Below are 20,727 nucleotides of genomic sequence, written 5' to 3'. Positions count from 1 at the left end.
GTACTTCTATTCATGAAAACATTACACTTTGAAACAAACTTTATGAAACTGAGTTTTTTTGTGGTTTCCATGGGCTTCCCAGAGCATGAAGTGAGAAAATGCAACCACTGAAATGAAAAACCAAGACTTCTGGTACCAATGGGTATAAACAACACCTTTAACTGTCACTATATTCAAATAAACCACCATCACCGGTGTCCATTGGCATCACATTATAATGCCTTATAAGGGAGCCCCTGAAATGTAATTTCAGAAGTGTCCCCGGAGTTTTCATTCTAATGCACTCTGATAGAGTGTAAATAGTTGTGATCTTATTAGAGGCCCATCTGGGCTTAAAAATATTCATAGCCGTAGGCTTAGTAAGTTCACATTTGGAATTTATCTTAAAGGAATGAGTAAGAATTCTTTAAAAAAATATTTCTCTACAATGACAACATCTATAGTAGCACATATTTTAAAACATGCAAACGTCTAACAGTTGGGGACGGGTTGAATAAAGGATGGCACATTTCTAAGGTAGAATACCATGCATCTTCTAAAACACTATAAAAATTTGATATCTAAAAGAAAGATATTCATAAGAGATGATTCAGTAACAAAAGCAGGGTTTAAAATAGTATGATCTCCCTTTTGTAAAATTATATATGTATTTATATATCATTTATCTTTTACAGAAGCAGGAATCTTGGGCTACATGCCAACATCATACTATTAAAAAAAAACCCAAAAAAACTCAAACACATTCCTTGTGGTGAACTACGTATGCATCAGAAAAAAGGACAGAAGGTAGAAATGCACATGAATGCACTAATTTGCCTCCTAGGAGAGTAATTTTTGGCTGTGTTATTACAATGTTTTCAAATGGAACAAAATGAAAACAAGTGGACCTTTTTATACTTTAGAAGCCACGTAACTACAGCCCCAGCCTGTGTTTCAAACCAAAATGATATAGTAATGCAACCATGGAGACAGACACAGTGGCAGCATGAAGATAGACCACACAAGAATGCAAGTGTCACATGCCATGAAAGTCATATCCTCATCAACCCCTGCGTGGGTCTGCCTTTTGCCTCTTCCCCTTCCATTATGCTTAGAGTTGACAACACCTTGGGGAAATGTACATCTTAATTAAGAGACATGATACACGCTTCTGAGATAGCATTCAAGTGGTCTTATTTTTCCTATTATTACAACACTAAGTAACACTGTTTCAAATTCATTTACATACTTTGCTACTAGCCAAATGTAAGGATGTGTTCAAGTCTTTATCCTTTACAGTCAGATCAGCCTGGGCACTGTTCACCAAGATATCTATAGAAAAAGCCAAGAGAGAATTACTCAGACTACATGCCAATTATAATCACACATTCAAATCAGTATGGTCACGTAATCATATTTAATGCTTTTAAAGAAAAAAAAGAGGAATACTTTATTGCCACATTTGTTCCATCCAAATCCAAGGTCTACAGGCATCAAGTTTAATTCTCTGTACACAGTTCTGTTATTTCCAGGTCAAACAAATCTGTTGCTATATTTGGTCTCTAAATGTTGAGATGTTTCACTGCAGAGATGAGTTCACTTTGAAAAGGTCCACCAATAATCAAATAACAGGGGACTGAGGATGATTAGCAAGTAGAGTCAAGTGGCTTAAATAAAATGCTGGCCTTTTTTACATGCATATACCAAGAGAATAACTGATTCTCGGTTTTATGCTACTCTGGTTTTGGTTGGGCGTGGATGTGAAGCCCACCAGTCAGCACATACCCACAGCGCCTGCCTGCCCATTCTCAGCAGCCATCATCAGTGCTGTTTTCCCTGAATTATCTGCTGCGTTCACTTCGGCACTGTGTCTCAGAAGAAGCTGCAAGCACTCCACGTGATCAGCAAATGCTGCCGCATGAAGTGGTGTCCTAATGATTTAAAACAAACAGGATGTTAGTTTCCTTTATTACTTATTTTTTACTTTTATCACTTTTGAGAGAGAGAGAGAGAGAGAGAGAGAGAGAGAGAGAGAACGGGCAGGGGAGGGGAGAGAGAGAGGTAGACACAGAATCTGAAGCAGACCCCAGGCTCTGAGCTGTCAGCACAGAGCCCGATGTGGGGCTCGAACCCATGAACCACGAGATCATGACCCGAGCCAAACTTGGATGCTCAACCGACTGAGCCACCCAGGTGCCCCAATTTTAGTTTCCTTTAAACTCAACACACTCTTTCTGTATATGCCTGAGAAACATGTGCACAGTGTCATCTTAGGGATTTAAACCTTCTCAGTTTACAGAGATGACAATTAGGCCCTCTCCAAGGTCCATTCAGTCACCTATGTGAATGGCACCCCCTAGATTTGGAGGGTGTAAGTGGTGGCCTTGATAATAAAATGAGCATCTGCACTGACCCTTTGATGTTGAGTTCCAGTGACTTCTTTCTTATCTTTGATAAAGATACTTTCAAAATTAGGCCTTAATTTTATAGATAATTGGCTATTTAAATAATAAAAAAGCCCACATTATCTACTGTGGACAGTTGATTTCTCTAGGAGTACAATTTGGTATTATTTATCAAAAATAAAAACCACTGACCTTCTTACCAAGTAAATCCATGTTTAAAACTTTATTTCCTAGATGTACTTGGTCATGTGAACACACACATATACTAGACTGCTCACTGCACCACTCTGCGAAACAGCAAAATACTGGAAACAAATTAAATGTTCTTCACTAGAAGGCAGGCTGATTAAATGAGTATAGCGATTCAGTGAAGTAATATGCAGCTTCAAAAATAATCTGGTAAATCTACATATTCTGGTATGAAAAGATTTCCAAGATACCCTAAAAGCAGAGCATTGCAACAGAATTCTCCCATTTGCATAAGAGCATAAGTATATATATTTTTACATATGTTTGTGGTTATTGTGTAGAAATTACTTGGTAGAATATAAAAATGTGAAAAGATCAATTTAAGGTGATGGAAGAGGCTGGGGCTTCTGGGATAAGAGAGTGATTTCTCCTAATTACATATTCATTATATTTAATTTTTAAAAGCCATGCTTTTACATTACTTTTTGTGACTTTTATTGTTTGTTCTTTTTTTTTTTTTTTTTTGAGAGAGAGAGAGAGAGAGAGAGAGAGAGAGAGAGTATGAGTGGGGAAGAGGGGTAGAGGAAGAGAGAAAGAGAGACAGAGAGAGAGAATCCCAGGCAGGTTCCACACTCAGCACAGAGTCTGATGTGGGGCTCAATCCCAAGACCCTGGGATCATGACCTAAGCCAAAATCAAGAATCATATGCTCAACTGACTGAGCCACCAAGGTGCCCCTATATTACTTTTTAAACTAAACAAAAAAATAAATGTTTGGCTACTTTACAACCACAAAGCAGAGACTAAGATTGATCAAGACAAGAGGCATGCCATCTCAGTATCACTTACCTGCCTTTGTCATCTCTGCAATTGACAATGCTGGAATCTATGGCCCCAAGTAGCAATGACGCACAATTCTCATGATCATTTATTCTAAAATGAAAATAAGGTTTACATTTTAAGGTATCACTCTTTAAAAAATTACATGTTTCCTCCTACTCCATCTTCCTATGCACTATATATTTTAACAATCTGACACATTAAAAAAAATCTGATTCAAATATCTGGGGTTTATGATCTGTTCACATGATTGCAGAAGACAATTTAGATCACACGAACGAACTTCATTTAATGCTTCATGAAGCAGGCAGTCTCCATTCTCAAGAGTTTGGAGAACTGCTTGCTTCAGGAAGCATTAAATAAGATGTATATCACCTAAATTGTCTTCTTTAATCAGTTTAACAGGTGATGAGGGTGGGATTCTAAGCTGACTACTAACAGCCTGCAAGAGGAAAAGACAAGCAAGGCACCTGCCTAACCCTGAGTTCATTCTCCTCTGGTTACCAAGGGCCGGGGGTGAGTCACTCTTGGATTTGAGGTCCGCTCCCTTGTCTGAAACGGTCCAGGCCAAACGCACTTTATCCAAAACTTTTTAAGGGAAAAGTGTTCATTAAAGTTCCCAGAGAGGTTCTATGATTCAGAAAAGGCTCAGGGACAGTTAGGTGACAGCAGTTGTGGAACTAACAGGGACCATGATGTAAGTCTACAGCATAAACCACTGGGAGACTTGGGGAAATAAATTAAAAGTCTGCAAAAATGCAGACTGTTTTGACCAATGGCACATCAAAATCTAAGTAGGCACAAGTTGGACTATTCAAAGCCCTTAGGGCATCCACCATTGTAAAGAATGCTTGTGACGAGTAATAGATCTTTTGTTAATGAGAATCTCAGAAATCAAAGCCACAAAATTGATGGGCATAGGCTGGGCACTTAAAAGCTGTTACAGTGCTCACCACATACTTCTGTGATAAGCTGGTCATGGAACAGATTAGATTCATACTAGGTCACCCAACAACTTCAAGAAAATTTCATGCAGCAAGGTACACTGTAAAACACCACACAAATCCCAAACTCAATGGTACATCTCTCTCAGGTATTAATTTGGTTCCAAGAGACTCTAGGCTTAGCTAAAGAAATGACATCCTCAAGTTTCAAAGAATTGAGCACTCTGCCTTCCAGCACAGTTGCTTATTTTATGTCTAAGAACTGTGGTCCCAGATGCGATGGATACCTACGAAAATGGCAAACTCTTACTAAGACAACCCAGAATTAAAATGGCCATCATGGGGAATGTTCCAATTAGGTAAGATTGTTCCTTTGAGAAGAAGACTTGAAAGCAAGGGTTCCCAAATCAACAAAGAGAATGGGATGCCTATTTTTATTGGTCTGCAGAAGCTTCCAAAAGGTTTCAAGATTCCAAGGTAGCTTCATTGAAAGATTCATTGCAAAAGGTTAATGAAAAATTAAAGACACAAGAGGTACCTGAAATAAAGACTGTAAGACTGATATGACTCCTACTACTGCCCTCTATCCTCCTTTACCTGAGTACTTACAGTCTACTAATTCACTTCTGAATTGCCTTTCCACTGTTAAGAGGCTACAAGAGCGTAAACAAGTCTTTTCAGAGTTACTGGCCCTATAGCTACAACTGCTCCAAGGCCAGAAACTTAAAACAACACCTCAGTGCACCATCATCAAAACACTGGCTCAGAAATTGGTGTCTCATTTGCAATCTACCAGGACACTGGAGAAAAGATTGTCCTAGAAGGTTTTGTGCAAATCCTCTGATACCAACTCAAATGTCCCCATATATACCCTCAAAGGAGGGCCCCTATTATATGGGCCCCCTCCAGTGTTGATAAGATGCCAAGGAATTCTCCGGTAAACTGCTATAAGTTATTCCTTTTAACAGCCAAGTCGAAATAAAATTAAAATTAATGGAAAAATCTTGCCAAATTCCGGTAGACACATACCAGAGCAATATTCTCTACATTAAACTCCACTCACTCTGGAGCCTGCAGATGGGATCCTGGGAAAACTGGCAAGAGCAGGCAAAGAGTGAGAATTCTTACCAGATTCAGCTTTTCTGGTCTCTGTGGTGCCTGGTCAAGAGGGGAAGGTATAATTTTGTGTTTTCCCTTCCTTTCCAAATTCACTCTTATGAATTTGGTTTATTGATCTTTTTCTCTTCCAGGGACTGCTATTGCCTTCTTGCTTGTCCTAAATCCTTCTTTCTTTTGGCAATCTTTAGGAGGTAGCTGTGGATCTTGGGAGAGTAGTATCTTTTGCACCATCTTTGGGGGCACCTCTTGCATTCCATGGGTTGTTCAGTATTGCCAGGGATATTTACTGTTTGCCCAGGCTGAAACTTGACAAGATATTGGAAATGCCTTTTTCTTTCTTTCTTTTTCTTTCTTTCTTTCTTTCTTTCTTTCTTTCTTTCTTTCTTTCTTTCTTTCTTTCTTTCTTTCTTTCTTTCTTTCTTTCTTTCTTTCTTTCTTTCTTTCCTTCCTTCCTTCCTTCCTTCCTTCCTTCCTTCCTTCCTTCCTTCCTTCCTTCTTTTTTTTTAAGTTGCTTCATGGTCAGAAGTTGGCCAAATAGGAAGTTGTTGGCCAAATAGGAAGGCTACTATTCAGAGCCTGATAGTAACTTTTTTTTTAGGCCTTTCCACTACGTTAAATGAAACTATGTACCTGGTGTTGGGAGTGGGGGACCAGGGGCATTCCAAAGACAAACAGCTCTAAATCTAGAACAAAGGAAGCCTTTGATTTCTATCTTAGTTGAAGGAAGATTTTCTCCTTGATGTAAAAAAGCAAATTAAAGATAATGTAGTTGGATGAGTAGGTCAGCCCCCTTTTTGGGGGGAATTAAAACCAACCTTCCTTGCCTTACAAATTCGGTTTTTAAAGAACAGAAAAAGCTCACCTATCCTTTTTATCAATCCCCAAATATCCTCTATTCATCTCAAAAGGCTTGTAGGTATTGTAAAATCCTAGATTTAGGAAACAGAAGTCCTTCTTGGAAGAAAGAATTACTGCATTCTTTCCCTGTGCCTTTGAGATGTAAATGTTATAAAGGTCTTCTCTAGGAACTTGTTTGTAGGCCATCTGTTTGAAATGCACATTTCAGGGAAATAATTCTTGTCAGAAAAAAGAAGAAAAAAAGAAAGGCTATTTGAAAACTAGGAAATAAAAAATCCTAAGTGTTGATGAGCACTGGGTGATGTACGGAATCTCTAAATCTCTATATTGTACACCTGAAACTAATATAACACTGTATATTAACTATACTGGAATTAAAAAAAAAATGTTTAGGGGTGCCTAGGTGGCTGAGTCAGTTAAGTCTCAGACTCTTGATTTCAGCTCAGTTCATGATCTCATGGTTGGTGAGTTTGAGCCCTACATTGGGCTCTGCACTGACAGCACAGAGCCTACTTGGGATTCTCTCTTCCTCTCTCTCTGCTCCTACCCCACTTGTGCTCTTTCTCTCTCAAGATAAATAAATAACTTAAATTTTTTTTTAAATCTTGTTTTCTCCTCAAATATTAGTAAAGAGGTTTAAGCCATCTGAGCAGATAACCTTAACTAATTCCATTTGTCAAAAACAAAATTTAGATCTATGTATTTGTTTTGTTAAAAAAATTTTTTCAAATGTTTATTTCTTTTTGAGAGAGAGAGTGTGAGTGGAAGAGTAAGTATGATGTTTCATCTCCAATTTTTGAAGAATTTTGTTATTGATTTGTAAATTGATTTCCTTGTTGTTTCAATTTCTTTTTTAAAATTTTTTTGTGTTTATTAATTTTGAGAGAGAGAGACAGAGAGCACCAGTGAGGGAGGGACAGAGAGAGAGGGAGACACAGAATGTGAAGCAGGCTCCAGGCTCTGAGGTGTTGGCACAGAACCCCATGTGGGGCTCAACCTCAAAAACTATGAGATCATGACCTGAGCCAGACGCTTAACCAGTTGAACCACCCACACACTCTGTTGTTTTTTTTTAAATAAACTAGCGAGCTTTGCATTATCATACCTGTTTAAAGGCTAAAATTTGAAAACAAAAGCTGTAAGATTTCTGTTTGTATCCATCTATATGTGTATGTATGTCTATGTATGTATGTTATGTTTTTTTCTACTTCCTGATAATATTACCAAAATTAATTTGTAAAGAGCTCTATTTAATTGGCTTAAAAGAATATTAAGCACGTACAGAAGTCAAGTAGATTCTCTGAAATATAGAAACTAACCTAAACGTTTTTCAGGTTCCCATGATCTAGGTTATCTTCGGTAAACAAAGAATAATTTTAGGATGGTTGGTTTAATTTAAAGCAGGCATGTCTTCAGAATTATCAGGATGTATAATGTAGACATAAAACTTTCATTCTACTTATGTGTACTAAAAATCAAATAAGCTCATGTCATCACTGTTACAGAATTTGTCAGCAAGAAAGGTAATTTAAGATGATTGTTAGCTGTTTACTATCTCATGAAACTTTCATGAGTGATCTAAACAATTGTTAAGCACAAGTAAATTAAATAGATGTAAGAAAAAATATAGATGTAAGTAAGATAAAAGTTTGTAAATAAACTTTTCAACAATAATTATGCTTTATGGTGTGTATACTTAAGAAAAGTTTCCAAAATGTTTTTGGTAACCTGAAGCTTTAAAGTTATACGAGATAAATTAAATGATGGATATTCATTGACTATATAGATCATTTCCAATTAACATAAAATTCTGAAACATTAATTACTGAACATAGATTTATCTACTTTTGGCTTCCTTTGACCAAGGTGCTAGAGATGTTTTGCTCTGTTTGTAAACATGTTTTATACCACATTGAAAAATGTACTATGTGGGAGAAATATACTTCTCAAAATTATGAAATTTATTTATAAATTTGCCAATCCACCGAATGCTAATGTAATAGACAATCCACTATTGCTTACTTCTTAGTTTTCACTAGGAGTTAGGGCTCTAGAGGTTAAGAAGTTTAATCAATTAAAATTATTGAGACATAATAAGGGTGAAAGAAAATAACTGTGTAAGAAAGGTAGGTAATAAAAGTAGAATGTATTTTTTTGGATAAGGAAAGGTATGAAAGATACGGGTTTTTGTTGTTGTTGTTGTTTATTCGACTATTTTGATAAGAAAAAAGGGAAAGTAATTTTTTACTAAAGTAAAATGACTTTTTTTCTGGAACAAGAAAGAGAGAGGAAAATTAGTATAAAATCTGAATGGATATAAAAGTTGTAAAAGACCTGCAGAAAAGGAATCTTGGAAAAGGAATTCTATGTGTGGTCAAGCTGGCTAAGATTGGAATGGATGTATTTAAGTTTAAAAAAATGAGTTTTAGCATCAAAAGTACACTAGTGCAAAATCAGAATTTGGTTTTCTCTCTGTTAAATAAAAGAACAACGGGTTTTTTTTGTTTTTGTTTTTTTTTGTTTTTTTTAGGTTATTGGTCTGCACTCAATAAGAAATTATAAGCAAAGGTGTTTTTTTTTTAACCTTTTAAGAAATCCTCCTGAAAAGCAAAAGATTTATTTCTTACCAAAATAGTTTAATGTGTTTTATGCTATCTTTATCATGTCTTTGTTTTATCTTACTTTTTTTAAAAGTTTATTTATTTGAGAGAGATAGAGAGTGTGTGTGCATGCATGCACACAAGCCCAGGGGAGGGGCAGAGAGAGAGAGGAGAGAGAATCCTAAGCAGGCTCCGTGCTGTCAGCACAGAGCCTGATGTGAGGCTTGAACTCATGAACCATGAGATCATGACCTTAGCCAAAATCAAGAGTCAGACACCCAGGTGTCCCCAATGGGTCTTTAATTACTTAAGAAAAAGAGCTAAGGAGTTTTTTGTTTGTTTGTTTTTTTAGCCAGTATGAAGTTTTCTGTATTTGAAAGTAAAGACTTAAAGTCTTTAACTATCACTTTGGTTAAATGGATAACTAAATATTGTTGCACAGTGACCTATGATCCTATTTGACCAAGTGTTTTAAAATCTGTTGATATTTTTGATAAAGTTCTTCCATAACAAATTCTCTTTTTTAATGTTTATTGTGCTGTCAGTGCATAGCCTGATGTGGGGCTAGAACTCATGAACCATGAGATCATGATCTGAGCCAAAGTTGGATGGTCAACCAACTGAGCCATCCAGGCACCCCACCCGCAAATAAAATTCTAAATGAAGTCTTTTTGACCTTGAACGAAGTTGGGTATTTTTCAAAGGTACCTGAAACATCTCAAAAGATTCTTTCTCTTTCCTTATGAAAGGATAAATATTAAACTAATCAGGCTTATTTGGTATGTTAAATTATATAGGAAGCATTGTCAGATAAGAAATGATGTTTTCAGGTTATATGGTGAGCATACATACGTTATCATAAGTGTTCCAGAAATTGCATAAAATTCCTAAAATTCTGATGCATTCTGGTATAATTTTATCTGTCCATAATTCTACTTATCATGTTAAATGTTATGTGTAACAAAAATTACCAACTTTCCTTGTCAATTCCTTGCAATTGTTATCGGATCTTCCACAATAGACCTATTTAAGTCCTTTGTCATATACAGGCAGTTATTGTTTTACTCTGATGCTTTTGCAAAATGAAATTCCTGGAAAGGACCCTACGAAGTACCCTTGATCACTGACACTGCTGCCAAATTACAAGGTGTACAAATCTCATGACTGTAGAAGGCTCATCTGACATCTGGTCCTGGGCCAATGCCAGAGACTTCAAAATCAAATTGACTGTGAAGATTAGTAGCTGACACTGAAGTACACCGTTTCCTCCTAAGATGTTGGATCAAGAACATTTCTCTCCATTCCTCTTTCCCTCTTTGGCCATTTTTTCCCTAATTATTATACCATGAAGGTCTTTATGATTCGTGCATCCACCTCTCACCTTCAGCTGGCCTAGAAAGAGAATGCCATCACTCACATATGTCAGGCCACTGCAAAGGAGGGTAATCAAACTCTCAACTTACTGTTGGATTTGCTATAATACTGGTGACTCTGTGGTTCTGTCCATCAAAAACTTTCTCCTGATTTCTAATGTCTAGGTTTCTCTAGAACAAGCTTGCTGGATAATACTTCTAGGGAAGTGGAAACACGGTTATACAAGATACATTAACAGGCCAACTGGCTTAAAGAAGTATCCCCTCTTTGGGACCATTTCTTGGTTTGATTCTAGTTGGTTTGGTTCATGGGGACCCTGTTTCAGGAATGTCCTGCAAATCTTAGGAATACTTTTTTCTTATTTTTATTTTTAATTTAATTTTTTATTTTTTAAAATTTACATCCAAATTAGTTAGCATATAGTGCAACAATGATTTCAGGAGTAGACTTCTTAGTGCCCCTTACCCATTTAGCCCATCCCCCCCCCACAACCCTCCAGTAACCCTCAGTTTGCTCTTCATATTTATGAGTCTCTTATGCTTTGTCCCCCTCCTTGTTTTTATATTATTTTTGTTTTCCTTCCCTTATGTTCATTTGTTTTGTCTCTTAAAGTCCTCATATGAGTGAAGTCATATGATATTTGTCTTTCTCTGACTGACTAATTTCACTTAGCATAATACCCTCCAGTTCCATCCACGTAGTTGCAAATGGCAAGATTTCATTCTTTTAGATTGCCGAGTAATACTCGGTTGTATATATATACCACATCTTCTTTATCCATTCATCCATCAATGGCCATTTGGGCTCTTTCCATACTTTGGTTATTGTTGATAGTGCTGCTATAAACATGGGGGTGCATGTGTCCCTTCAAAACAGCAAACCTGTATCTCTTGGATAAATGCCTAGTAGTGCAATTGCTGGGTCGTAGGGTAGTTCTATTTTTAGTTTTTGGAGGAACCTCCATACTGTGTTCCAGAGTGGCTGCACCAGCTTGCATTCCCAAGGAATACTTTTACTATTAATAATTATCTTCCTGGTCTATTGCTCCTGGTATGTTGTTCTCTCAAGGTTTTTAGACGCGTGTGTGCAACCATAAGCTAACAAATAGTCTCCCTCCAACTAGAATGTAAGCCTGACATCATCTCCTCCTGTGAAATATATACTGACACCCAAAGAGACAATGGTAACTGAGAATAGCTTTCAACATCACCTTTGCTCAAACCTCTTGGTTGGCCAGAGGTTGATCAAAGGGAGGAGGAAGAACTGTCAAATTGATCTCACATTAACCTTTCCTTAGTAGACGAGGCACCACTGGTCCTGGGAAACAACATCAGCAAAACAAAACTTTTACATTTCATGTTCTTATAAATGTTCCATCTTCCCAGAGATAAGACCATCTAGTTAACCAATTAATAATCACCAAGGTATATGGGTGATTGCTCCATTCCTATGATACCTCAGATTTGTAACCCTAGGTAATCAGGTTTGTTTTTTTTTTTTAAATGTTTATTTATTTTTGAGAGCGGGGGAGCATGAATGGGGGAGGGGCAGAGAGACAGAGGATCACTGTGCTGATAGCAGTGAGCCCTATGTGGAGCTCAAACCCACAAACCGTGAGATCACAACCTGAGCCAAAGTTGGACACTCAACTGACTGAGCCACCCAGGTGCCCCACTAATCAGGCATTTTTATTCCTTCTCTTCCTTGTTCCCGATTTTTTATTCTGTAAAAGCTTCCTGTTTTCCGCCCCATTTTGCAGTTCTCTGAACTCTTCAAAGTGCAGACAGTCTGCTTCATGAAGTGCAAAATAAAGATTGTTTGTATCACTTCAAATGTCTTCTTTAATCATTTTAACCATTTGAATGGCACACGTTCTGTATTCCCAGCATGTCTTCAGAACCCCTACATCCAGGAAGGTGTTTACTGCATACCACTTATACAAGGCATCATGTTAGGTTTTGGGGGGATACCAAAGTGACAAAGAAATGCTTCCTTCAAATTTAAAATCACCCCTACTCTTTATTCCTTACCCTTTCTTTATGGAGTCATTTTATGCCTCCAATATCTTTCAATCAAATGACCCAGCTGCATGTGAAGCACACAGAAATGCATAGACAAAGCACTCCCAAATCTTGGGTCCCTAGGCTGACCATCATTGCCCCGGTGAATACGAACCCCTGGGTAAACACAGGCCCCAGGTGACCATGATCCTCCAGGCTGACTGTGGAAGTTGGACTTACAGTCACTGTATTCTCTAAACATTCATACTATGACATGGCAGAAAAAATTACATTCATCAAAAAAGAATTTACAACCTATGAAGAATGGAGAATTACAATATATAAAAAGTCTTCCTGCTATAAAATGTCTTTCCAATCATCCATAGGTACATTGTTTCTAACCCCAACTTATTTTTAGAGTTTGGTACATCTAAAGAACTCTTCACCTGGTGTGTGTGTAACGTGCGTGTTAGCAGTCACCCATTACCCTTCATGTAGTTTTCCTCTGGTGATATGTGAGCCCCCTGGAAACCTGGGCACTCTACAAAAAGCTCCTGGAAAATCATTAACACTAGGGACCACACTTTGCTATCAGACCTATTTGCCATGAGCAGCAAAATGGAATATATTGGTCTTATCTCTAGTCTAAAAGCCCATCTCACTGGGGCGCCTGGGTGGTGCAGTCGGTTAAGCGTCCGACTTCAGCCAGGTCACGATCTCGCGGTCCGTGAGTTCGAGCCCCGCGTCAAGCTCTGGGCTGGTGGCTCGGAGCCTGGAGCCTGTTTCCGATTCTGTGTCTCCCTCTCTCTCTGACCCTCCCCCGTTCATGCTCTGTCTCTCTCTGTCCCAAAAATAAATAAAAAACGTTGAAAAAAAATAAAAAAAAAAATAAAAAATAAAAGCCCATCTCTTCCCTAAAAGGCAATTTCTTTGCATGTAGTTAAAAGGATTAAAGGAACACCATTAACTTCCAGCATTTCTACTTACATTGCACAGTGCAGTGGAGTAAAGGGATTACCGATAAATGTTCGAAAACATTTTTGCTCCAAAAGTACCTCTATACAGTTTTCATTACCTGCAAGGAATCAGAAGAATTTAGGGATTTCCCAGAAAGAAATTTTGTTCAACGCAATCTATTTTCTTTTTCATTAAGTATTGAATTCGACTGAATTCTCCTGAACTGGCTGCATGTTCATTCTCCATGGAATAAAATTCACAAAATGCCAAAATGTTATGAACTATGCTCACAGGTGTTCTGAGACATAATGAAACAGTGAAGGCCATATGGTCTGGTGGAGAGAAAGAGATAAAGAAGAGACCTCATTTGCAAGCGGAATAGATTCTGTATCATCCTCAGCTCTTGCCAGATGCTTGACATAGATATGCCTGTTTGACCATATTTACCATAGGAAATTCTCCTTTCACCCTCACGAATAGGTTCACTTACAATTATGCAACCTAATTCAGGAAAGAAGATGTGATTGATAGAATTTAGTATTTGAGATAATGCAGGTGAAAAAGGGCTTTGACTATAAAATACTACACGTGTTTAATACAGCACCAAGATCAGTTCCCAGCAAATAGTATGTACCCAATAAGTATTTTTTTTAATAAGTAGAGGAATGAATATGAGGAATTATTTTCAGCAAAATGACAAGTAGTTTCTAAATCAACTGAATTTGAGTTGAGTAAGGTCCTAGTTCTGTCAGCTTACTTGTCACCTGACTTAGGCAACTCACTTGGGATTTGTGAGCCTCAGTTTCCCATATATAAAATATCAGACTAGTAATGCCCGTCCTACCTAGGTCACAGGATGATGGAGTTTTCAGCTGATAAAGGACCTATATGTGTTTTGTGAGACGAGGTACAATTGTTGAAGGCAAAGTTATTTGGCTTTGGAATATAGATTGTTCTCCTGAACCTCTTCTTGGTTAAACTTAGTGCTAAATTAGAGTTCTTTTATGGTCCACCTCAGAATTATATAGATGTGTCTAATTTTAAGTGTTAAAATGTGAGTCAAACCTTTCTTGCACCTCTAGAGAGAAAAGGAAGCATATGAAGTGATGAATATAAAATCGCCTAACTTTATTCAAGTTATACTGTTTAGCTTTCCAACTATATCCAACCCTCACTCGAACCACCCTAGACACTGTTGAAGTGCTGGGAAGAGGGGCTTCCCTCTATTAGTATGACTCCCCCCAAAGGACCTAGCTTCATGCAGCATCTACACCTACCATTCCTTGAAGACTATGTGAATCCCAATTTCAGATCTGTGTGGGGAGGACTGAGGATCCCTGTACAACTTTCAATATTCTAAGTGCTCAGTGGAGGGGATTCTAGGAAAATGAGAGCTTGAACCTCAGATTTGAAAGGCTGCACTGGCAAGGTGATTGCTCAGGAGAGGGTCTCCCCCTTCCCTCCTTGCACCTGGATGGGCCCAAGAACAGAGGCACCTGCCATTCCCACACTATCCCACTCCAGTCTAAATTATGCGGTTTATAATCAGCACTCTTATGTCTTCCCCCTTCCTGTAGGTTTTCCAGTGCCAGAGAGATCTCACAGCTTGATTCAGATGGGGGTTAGGGAGCTCTCATCCATTAGTAGAGAGAAAAAAATCACAATCCACCAATGGCAGGGAAGGAGCAAAATCAAGTCGAACAAGCAGCAAAATGTGGCTCTCACCAAAGTCGGAACCACTGAAAAAAGGAAGACTCTAATGAAACCATAATGAAAGGTCTTACGTTGATATATCAGGGCACCCAAAAACCTTTCTGGACCTAATAATCATAGTTTTTGAGTGAAAAATTTAATAGAAGAATTAAAAATGGAAAAATAAAATTATAGGAGTTGAGTAAGAAACACATGGGGAAATATCCACATACACTTAGGGGTGAAAGACCTGCTTAAGCAAGACTGGAAACTTAGATGCAATAAAAGAAAAAAATTTGATAGATTCAACCATTTAAAGTTCAAAATCTCTGCATCAAAAAGATATCATAAACAAGGAACAAAGACAAATGCAACACACATAACAAATGGAGAATTCATATTTCTAACACAAGGTACTTCCGCAAACACTATGAGAAATGATAAACAACTCAGTAGGGAAAAATGAGCAACAGATGAAAAAGGTAATGTCCAGAAGAGGACACTTTCTTCGTCTGGAAGAGGAAATACAAATACATAAATAAATACACTATCAGAGAAACACAAATTGAAAAATATCTGTTTCTTGCCCTTCAAACTGACAAAAATTAAAAAAAAGACATACTATCTTGGGCTGGCAGAGGCTTAAGAAGATAGTAAGTTTTATATACACGTTTGATGGAGTAATAAATCTTTATACTCTTTTTGCCAAGTAATATGGTATAATTTACTAAATTTAAAAAATTTTAGGGCATGTATGCCCTCTTATCAACAATTTCACTTTTGGGGACATCTGACAGAACTCGAGTTACCATAATATGAACATACACACTGCAGCATTGTTTGTAATAGGAAAAAACCTGAAAACAATTTGAATGTTCGTCAACAAGGATATGGTATGAATAAATAATAGATTCTGGTATACACACTCACACATGCCTGTATCTATCCAGCTATGTGCTACAAAATATACAACTATTAAAAAGATCAATGTATAGTGATACATATTGACTTGTCAGAGTATCTGCAATGGAAAGTTAAGTAAATAGTGACAAGAAAGTTACATAATATTTGCTCTATGATTCTAGTTTTTAAAAATAGGTGCATGTATAATTGTATTTATTTATTATTCTCAAGGGAAAATTATGAAATATATATACACCAAATTACATCAGAAAGTAAATTTGGAAATGGAGACAATTTTACTTTAGGCACTTCAGTATTTTTGATATGTTACAGTTAGTATGCATTTTCCTTTTTTACTCAAATAAGTGAAATAAAAATTTAAAAATCTCCCAAATAACAAGTGCTACTAAATAAATAGGGGATATAAGACATAAAAAGAAATGCCAAAAAAATTAATCATGCATCTACTAGTGGTCAATTGTGACAGATTATTACAATCATATTTTTTTGTTTGCTTTTTTAGCTTTATTATTTCAATTCCTTGTAGGATCTCTGGTTATCTCATGCAAACCAGAAACCCTGATTAAAACTAGTTCTTTCAGTTCATCCAAAGCTCTGAATAGGAGTTACATGTTAGAGGTTAACAAAAAGGAGGAAAGTGGAGGTGCCTGGGTGGCTCAGTTGGTTAAATATCCGACTTTGGCTCAGGGCACGATCTCACAGTTGGTGAGTTCAAGTCCTGCATTGGTCTCTGGCTGACAGCTTGGAGCCTGGAGCCTGCTTCAGATTCTGTGTCTCCCTCTCTCTCTAACCCTCACCACTTGTGCTCTCTCTCTCTTTCTCAAAAATAAATAATATACATCAAGAAAAAATTTTTAATTAAAAAAAAGAGGAAAGTGAATTTTTACTGCATTAGGGCATCATGGTAGTCATGAAGGGGGAAAAGGGTATCTTAGATATAGAAAGATTGGAAACCATGGTTTACAATGTTACACTATGTTCTCACTTCCACTGAGACCACAGTGGTACCGGGCAGGCAGGAAGTCTACTGGAAACAGTCCAAGGACAATCAACTCACCATTGTAACAAGCCCAGTGCAGTGGCGTGTAGCCTTGGTTATCTTTGAAAGAACAGTCCTCCTCGGAAAGTGCCATCTGGAGCAGCTCGCTCAGCCATGTGGCATGGCCACGAGCCGCCGCGTAGTGCAGGGGTGTCCTCCCTCTGGAATCTTTACAGAGAATCGACACTTCTTGTTCCAGCAGCATTTGCACACATTCCTCGTGGCCTGTCATAATCTGAGGCATTGCAATTAAAAACACAAAACACATCTCAGAAGGGCAGAGATGCAGGAAGCAAAGCAGGGCTAGGTGAGGCTAGGCTCAGAGTAAGTGGACATACACTTGGGCCTTAAGGCAAGCAGACTCTGCCCTACTGCGGAGGGAAGAGGCAGCACAACCCCAGCAAGATTCCTAACGGAGAAGTCTGTGAGCACCAGCGCTTCAGAAACATCTCCTGACTCTCCAAACATAAACTTGAAAGGTAGCGTGATATAGTGGAAAATACCAGCTTCAGATTCAGGAAGGTGCAAGTTAAATCCTGGCTCCCACTTATGACACTTGGACAAATCAATCTGCCTTTCTGTGCCTCACTTTATCCACCTATAAGCAGGAATAGTCATAATGACTCGGAGGTTGTTGTGAGGCCTCGTGAGGTATGTAAAGGCTCCCAGCCTGTGACACGGACCACAGGAAGTATTCAAAAAATAAGAACTACGATTATGATACTAACCACTTAGAGTTCTTATTCTTTTCATTTATCATAGTGTTTAGCACTATCCCCAAATAGCAATTTCATAATTTGTTTTTGTTTCATTTAGTTTATTTGACACGCATTAAAAAAATTTTAGCAGATATGTATGAAGAATCATCCAAGGATACATATTTCAGCAGGATACGTATTTCAGGTGGGAAATTGTCACAGAATACATATTTTAGGTGGAGAATGGGTCCACATTTGTAAAAAAGAACAATTAGAAATAGCATGGCTACTGAAAACTAGGTAATCACTACAATAAATTATACCTCCTAAGCAAAATGGAGGATTAAAATAATGCGGCAGAAAAATACTTAGTGACATGGAGGGGTGCCTGGATGGCTTAGTCAGTTAAGCGTCTGACTCTTGATTTCAGCTCAAGTCATGATCTCATGGTACGTGAGTTCAAGCCCCGTGTCTCTCAGCATGAAGCCTGCTTAGGAGTCTGTCTCTCCCTCTCTGTCCCCCTCCCTAAATAAAAACATTTAAACAAAGAAAAAGAAAAAAATATTTAGTGACATGGAAAAAAAGTCCTTGATCTACTTAGAAAAAAAAAGCAGGTTCCAAATAACATCATCAGTATTCTCTCTTTTTAAAATTCAAAACAAATGCACATTACAGCAAAAAAGAATGGGGATATATTTACTAAAAAGTGGTTATCTCCAGGAGGTAGAATTGCTGGTGATTGTGATTTTCTTCCTTAAGGTTTACTTTTTTTTTTTTTTTTTGCAAATTTTGTATGATTTGCATATAATCATAAAACAGAATCAATTCTATCAACAGCAGGTGTTCATGTATCTATTATCATAATCTAACATGAAATCTGAAGAGCAGGATCTAAGAGTACCTGCCATTATTTTACCTTTGCAAAAGATTTTGTAATTTCTTCTCTCTCTTTTTTTTTGTAATCTCTACACTCGACGTGGGGCTCCAATTCATGACCCTGCGATCAAGAGTCGCATGGTGTACTGACTGAGCCAGCCAGGCACCCCTGTAATTTCCTTTTCACTGACTTTTATTAGTTATCTTCGAAAATAATGTTTTTACTAAAAATTCATATGGGGGCAAAGAAGAGGAAACAAGCTCACTACAAAATTGCTTTACTAAAGCTGAGGAAGATGTGCATACCCCTCTGTGTAAAGCTGTGCAGCCCATGATGTCAACAGCATCTACATTTGCTTCCTTTTCAAGCAACAATGAAACAGCATCAATGTGGCCATATGCTACTGCAAGCATCAGCGGGGTTCTAGGGAGAGAAATAAATTAGGCTTTTGAAAAGAAGATTGGGGGGAAAAAAACCCAAACCACATCATTTCCTGAGGGAAAACACCTCTCTCTTCCTTCTCTCTCCCCCCCTCCCCTCTCCCCTTAACAACTGCTTAATGTTTTCTGAGGGTCCCCAGTTTGCTGTAGGTCCATGGAACAAGCTATATGCTCTACCTCTGGTCTCTAAAGGCCATGTGGAATGGTGTCAGTGGAATGATCAATAGAGGGGGGACAGGGTTGCTTCTCACAAGGTTCATGTTAATCCCATCATTTTCAAACCCATGTAGCATTCGCCAAATACTGAGGAGGGAGTGTGTCTATGGAGGAGACCCTCTTACTTCTAGCATTGCAGTTCCACTTTCACAGTTTCCTATGTTGGACGTCTGCTCAAGATTTTATTTGATCAAAACTTCACTGCCTTAAAGAAAATTCTGACAAATCTAGAGTTAAAAACAAAGTGTTGGGGCCCAGGAAGTGAGGTTCTGGTTTGAACTCTGACACTAATTCATTGGTCTGGAGTGAGTCACTAGTGCTTTGTTTTTGGCTTTGCATTTCCTATCTGTAAGAGAAGATTAGGTGGGGGAATAGGCTAACAGACGGAAAATACTTTGGAAAAACAAACTCCGAAAGGACAAAATTATGAAGGATTTTTTCAAATGATAGCGATAACCTCTTGAGGTCTGTCATGTTCTCATTATTAATTAAAAAAATGGGAATGCAGCAGCTTCAGACGAGGGTAAAAATGGATACAAAGAAGAAACAAATTAAAGAAAGCCCAGGACACATGGCCACAAAAGTTGGCTCTTTTTCATCAAGATACACAGCCCCCACCCCATACTTTTCTTGGATATATACTTTAGCACAAAGGCCCTTCATTATTCTTGGGCTTTCAACTATTAATTTCACCCAAATATATACCTCAAACTAGAACTTGGCAGGCAGCCCTCCTAACTGTTTAAAGAATTAACCAGTTACCTATTGTAATTGAAATGTCAACCCCAGGCCAGATTTAAAAAGACTTACTGTCCTTTGGCATCTTTCACGTCAATTGCTTCTGGGTTGTCTGCAATTTCTAGTAATAGCCGCAAACACAGTGTATGACCATTAATTACTGAAAAGGAAAATAAGGGACATTTTTTTAGCAGACCAGCACTACACGTATCCTTCCAAAGTGAAATTTATTTAGACTTCAAATCAGTGGTTTTCAACTGCTGCTGACAGATACCTCAGGTTTCCAGCTGGTGCTAGCTGCTGGGCACATCACGCTCCAATGTTTGTTACTAGTCGATTCAGCTTCCCTTTCTTTCCATTAGGGTACGTTGGTCCTCACCTACCATTTTCCTGGTCTTGCATTGAGAGTGTGTTCCTTAAAAATGATGTCCTTTCTTCCCTCCTTGTATGGGACTGATATCCTCTCCTCAATTTTCAGCTAACTATCTTTTGTGTTCCTTGAAGAGAGTTACCCAATTCTATATAATCCCATGTCCAGCCTGCCTCTAGCGCTTTTTAAAAAGAAGGAAGAAGGGAGAGGACGGAAAACAGGAGAGTAGAACAGGATGGGAGGGGAGGAGGGCAAAGGGGAGCAGAGGAAGGGAGGAAAGGAGATGCAAACAGGTCCTGCCTGTTTTCTCCTAGACTTCACATTTATAGGTAGACAAGAACAATCATTCAGTTGATTTGTGGTGACTTAAAGCCTCAAACTGGAAAGGTACCCAGCCCTGGGGTCACTGCTCCTTGATTGACTAGAGGCTCCCAGGGGATTCAGGGATGCGCCTTCTGTGGCCTGAAG

The 20,727-nt window shown here is 38.1% G+C and overlaps 1 protein-coding gene across 10 annotated transcripts in view; it reads right to left on the bottom strand.

Annotated features, from left to right (window-relative positions):
• The window catches only part of ANKRD44 (ankyrin repeat domain 44), a 348,903-nt gene that overhangs the window by 24,911 nt on the left and 303,265 nt on the right, over positions 1 to 20,727 (bottom strand). For all 10 annotated transcript variants that reach the window (XM_058710350.1, XM_058710333.1, XM_058710356.1 and 7 more), the window contains exons 19-25: positions 19,962 to 20,049; positions 18,801 to 18,918; positions 16,939 to 17,155; positions 13,296 to 13,383; positions 3,423 to 3,506; positions 1,765 to 1,910; positions 1,229 to 1,311 (exon numbers count right to left, since the gene is read on the bottom strand). In XM_058710350.1, coding sequence (XP_058566333.1) covers positions 1,229 to 1,311; positions 1,765 to 1,910; positions 3,423 to 3,506; positions 13,296 to 13,383; positions 16,939 to 17,155; positions 18,801 to 18,918; positions 19,962 to 20,049 — 824 coding nt within the window. The remainder of the gene's footprint in view (positions 1 to 1,228; positions 1,312 to 1,764; positions 1,911 to 3,422; positions 3,507 to 13,295; positions 13,384 to 16,938; positions 17,156 to 18,800; positions 18,919 to 19,961; positions 20,050 to 20,727) is intronic.

The sequence above is a fragment of the Neofelis nebulosa genome, chromosome 2, assembly GCF_028018385.1.
Source record: "Neofelis nebulosa isolate mNeoNeb1 chromosome 2, mNeoNeb1.pri, whole genome shotgun sequence".
NCBI lineage: Eukaryota > Metazoa > Chordata > Mammalia > Carnivora > Felidae > Neofelis > Neofelis nebulosa.
This window is presented reverse-complemented; position numbering and strand designations above follow the sequence as displayed.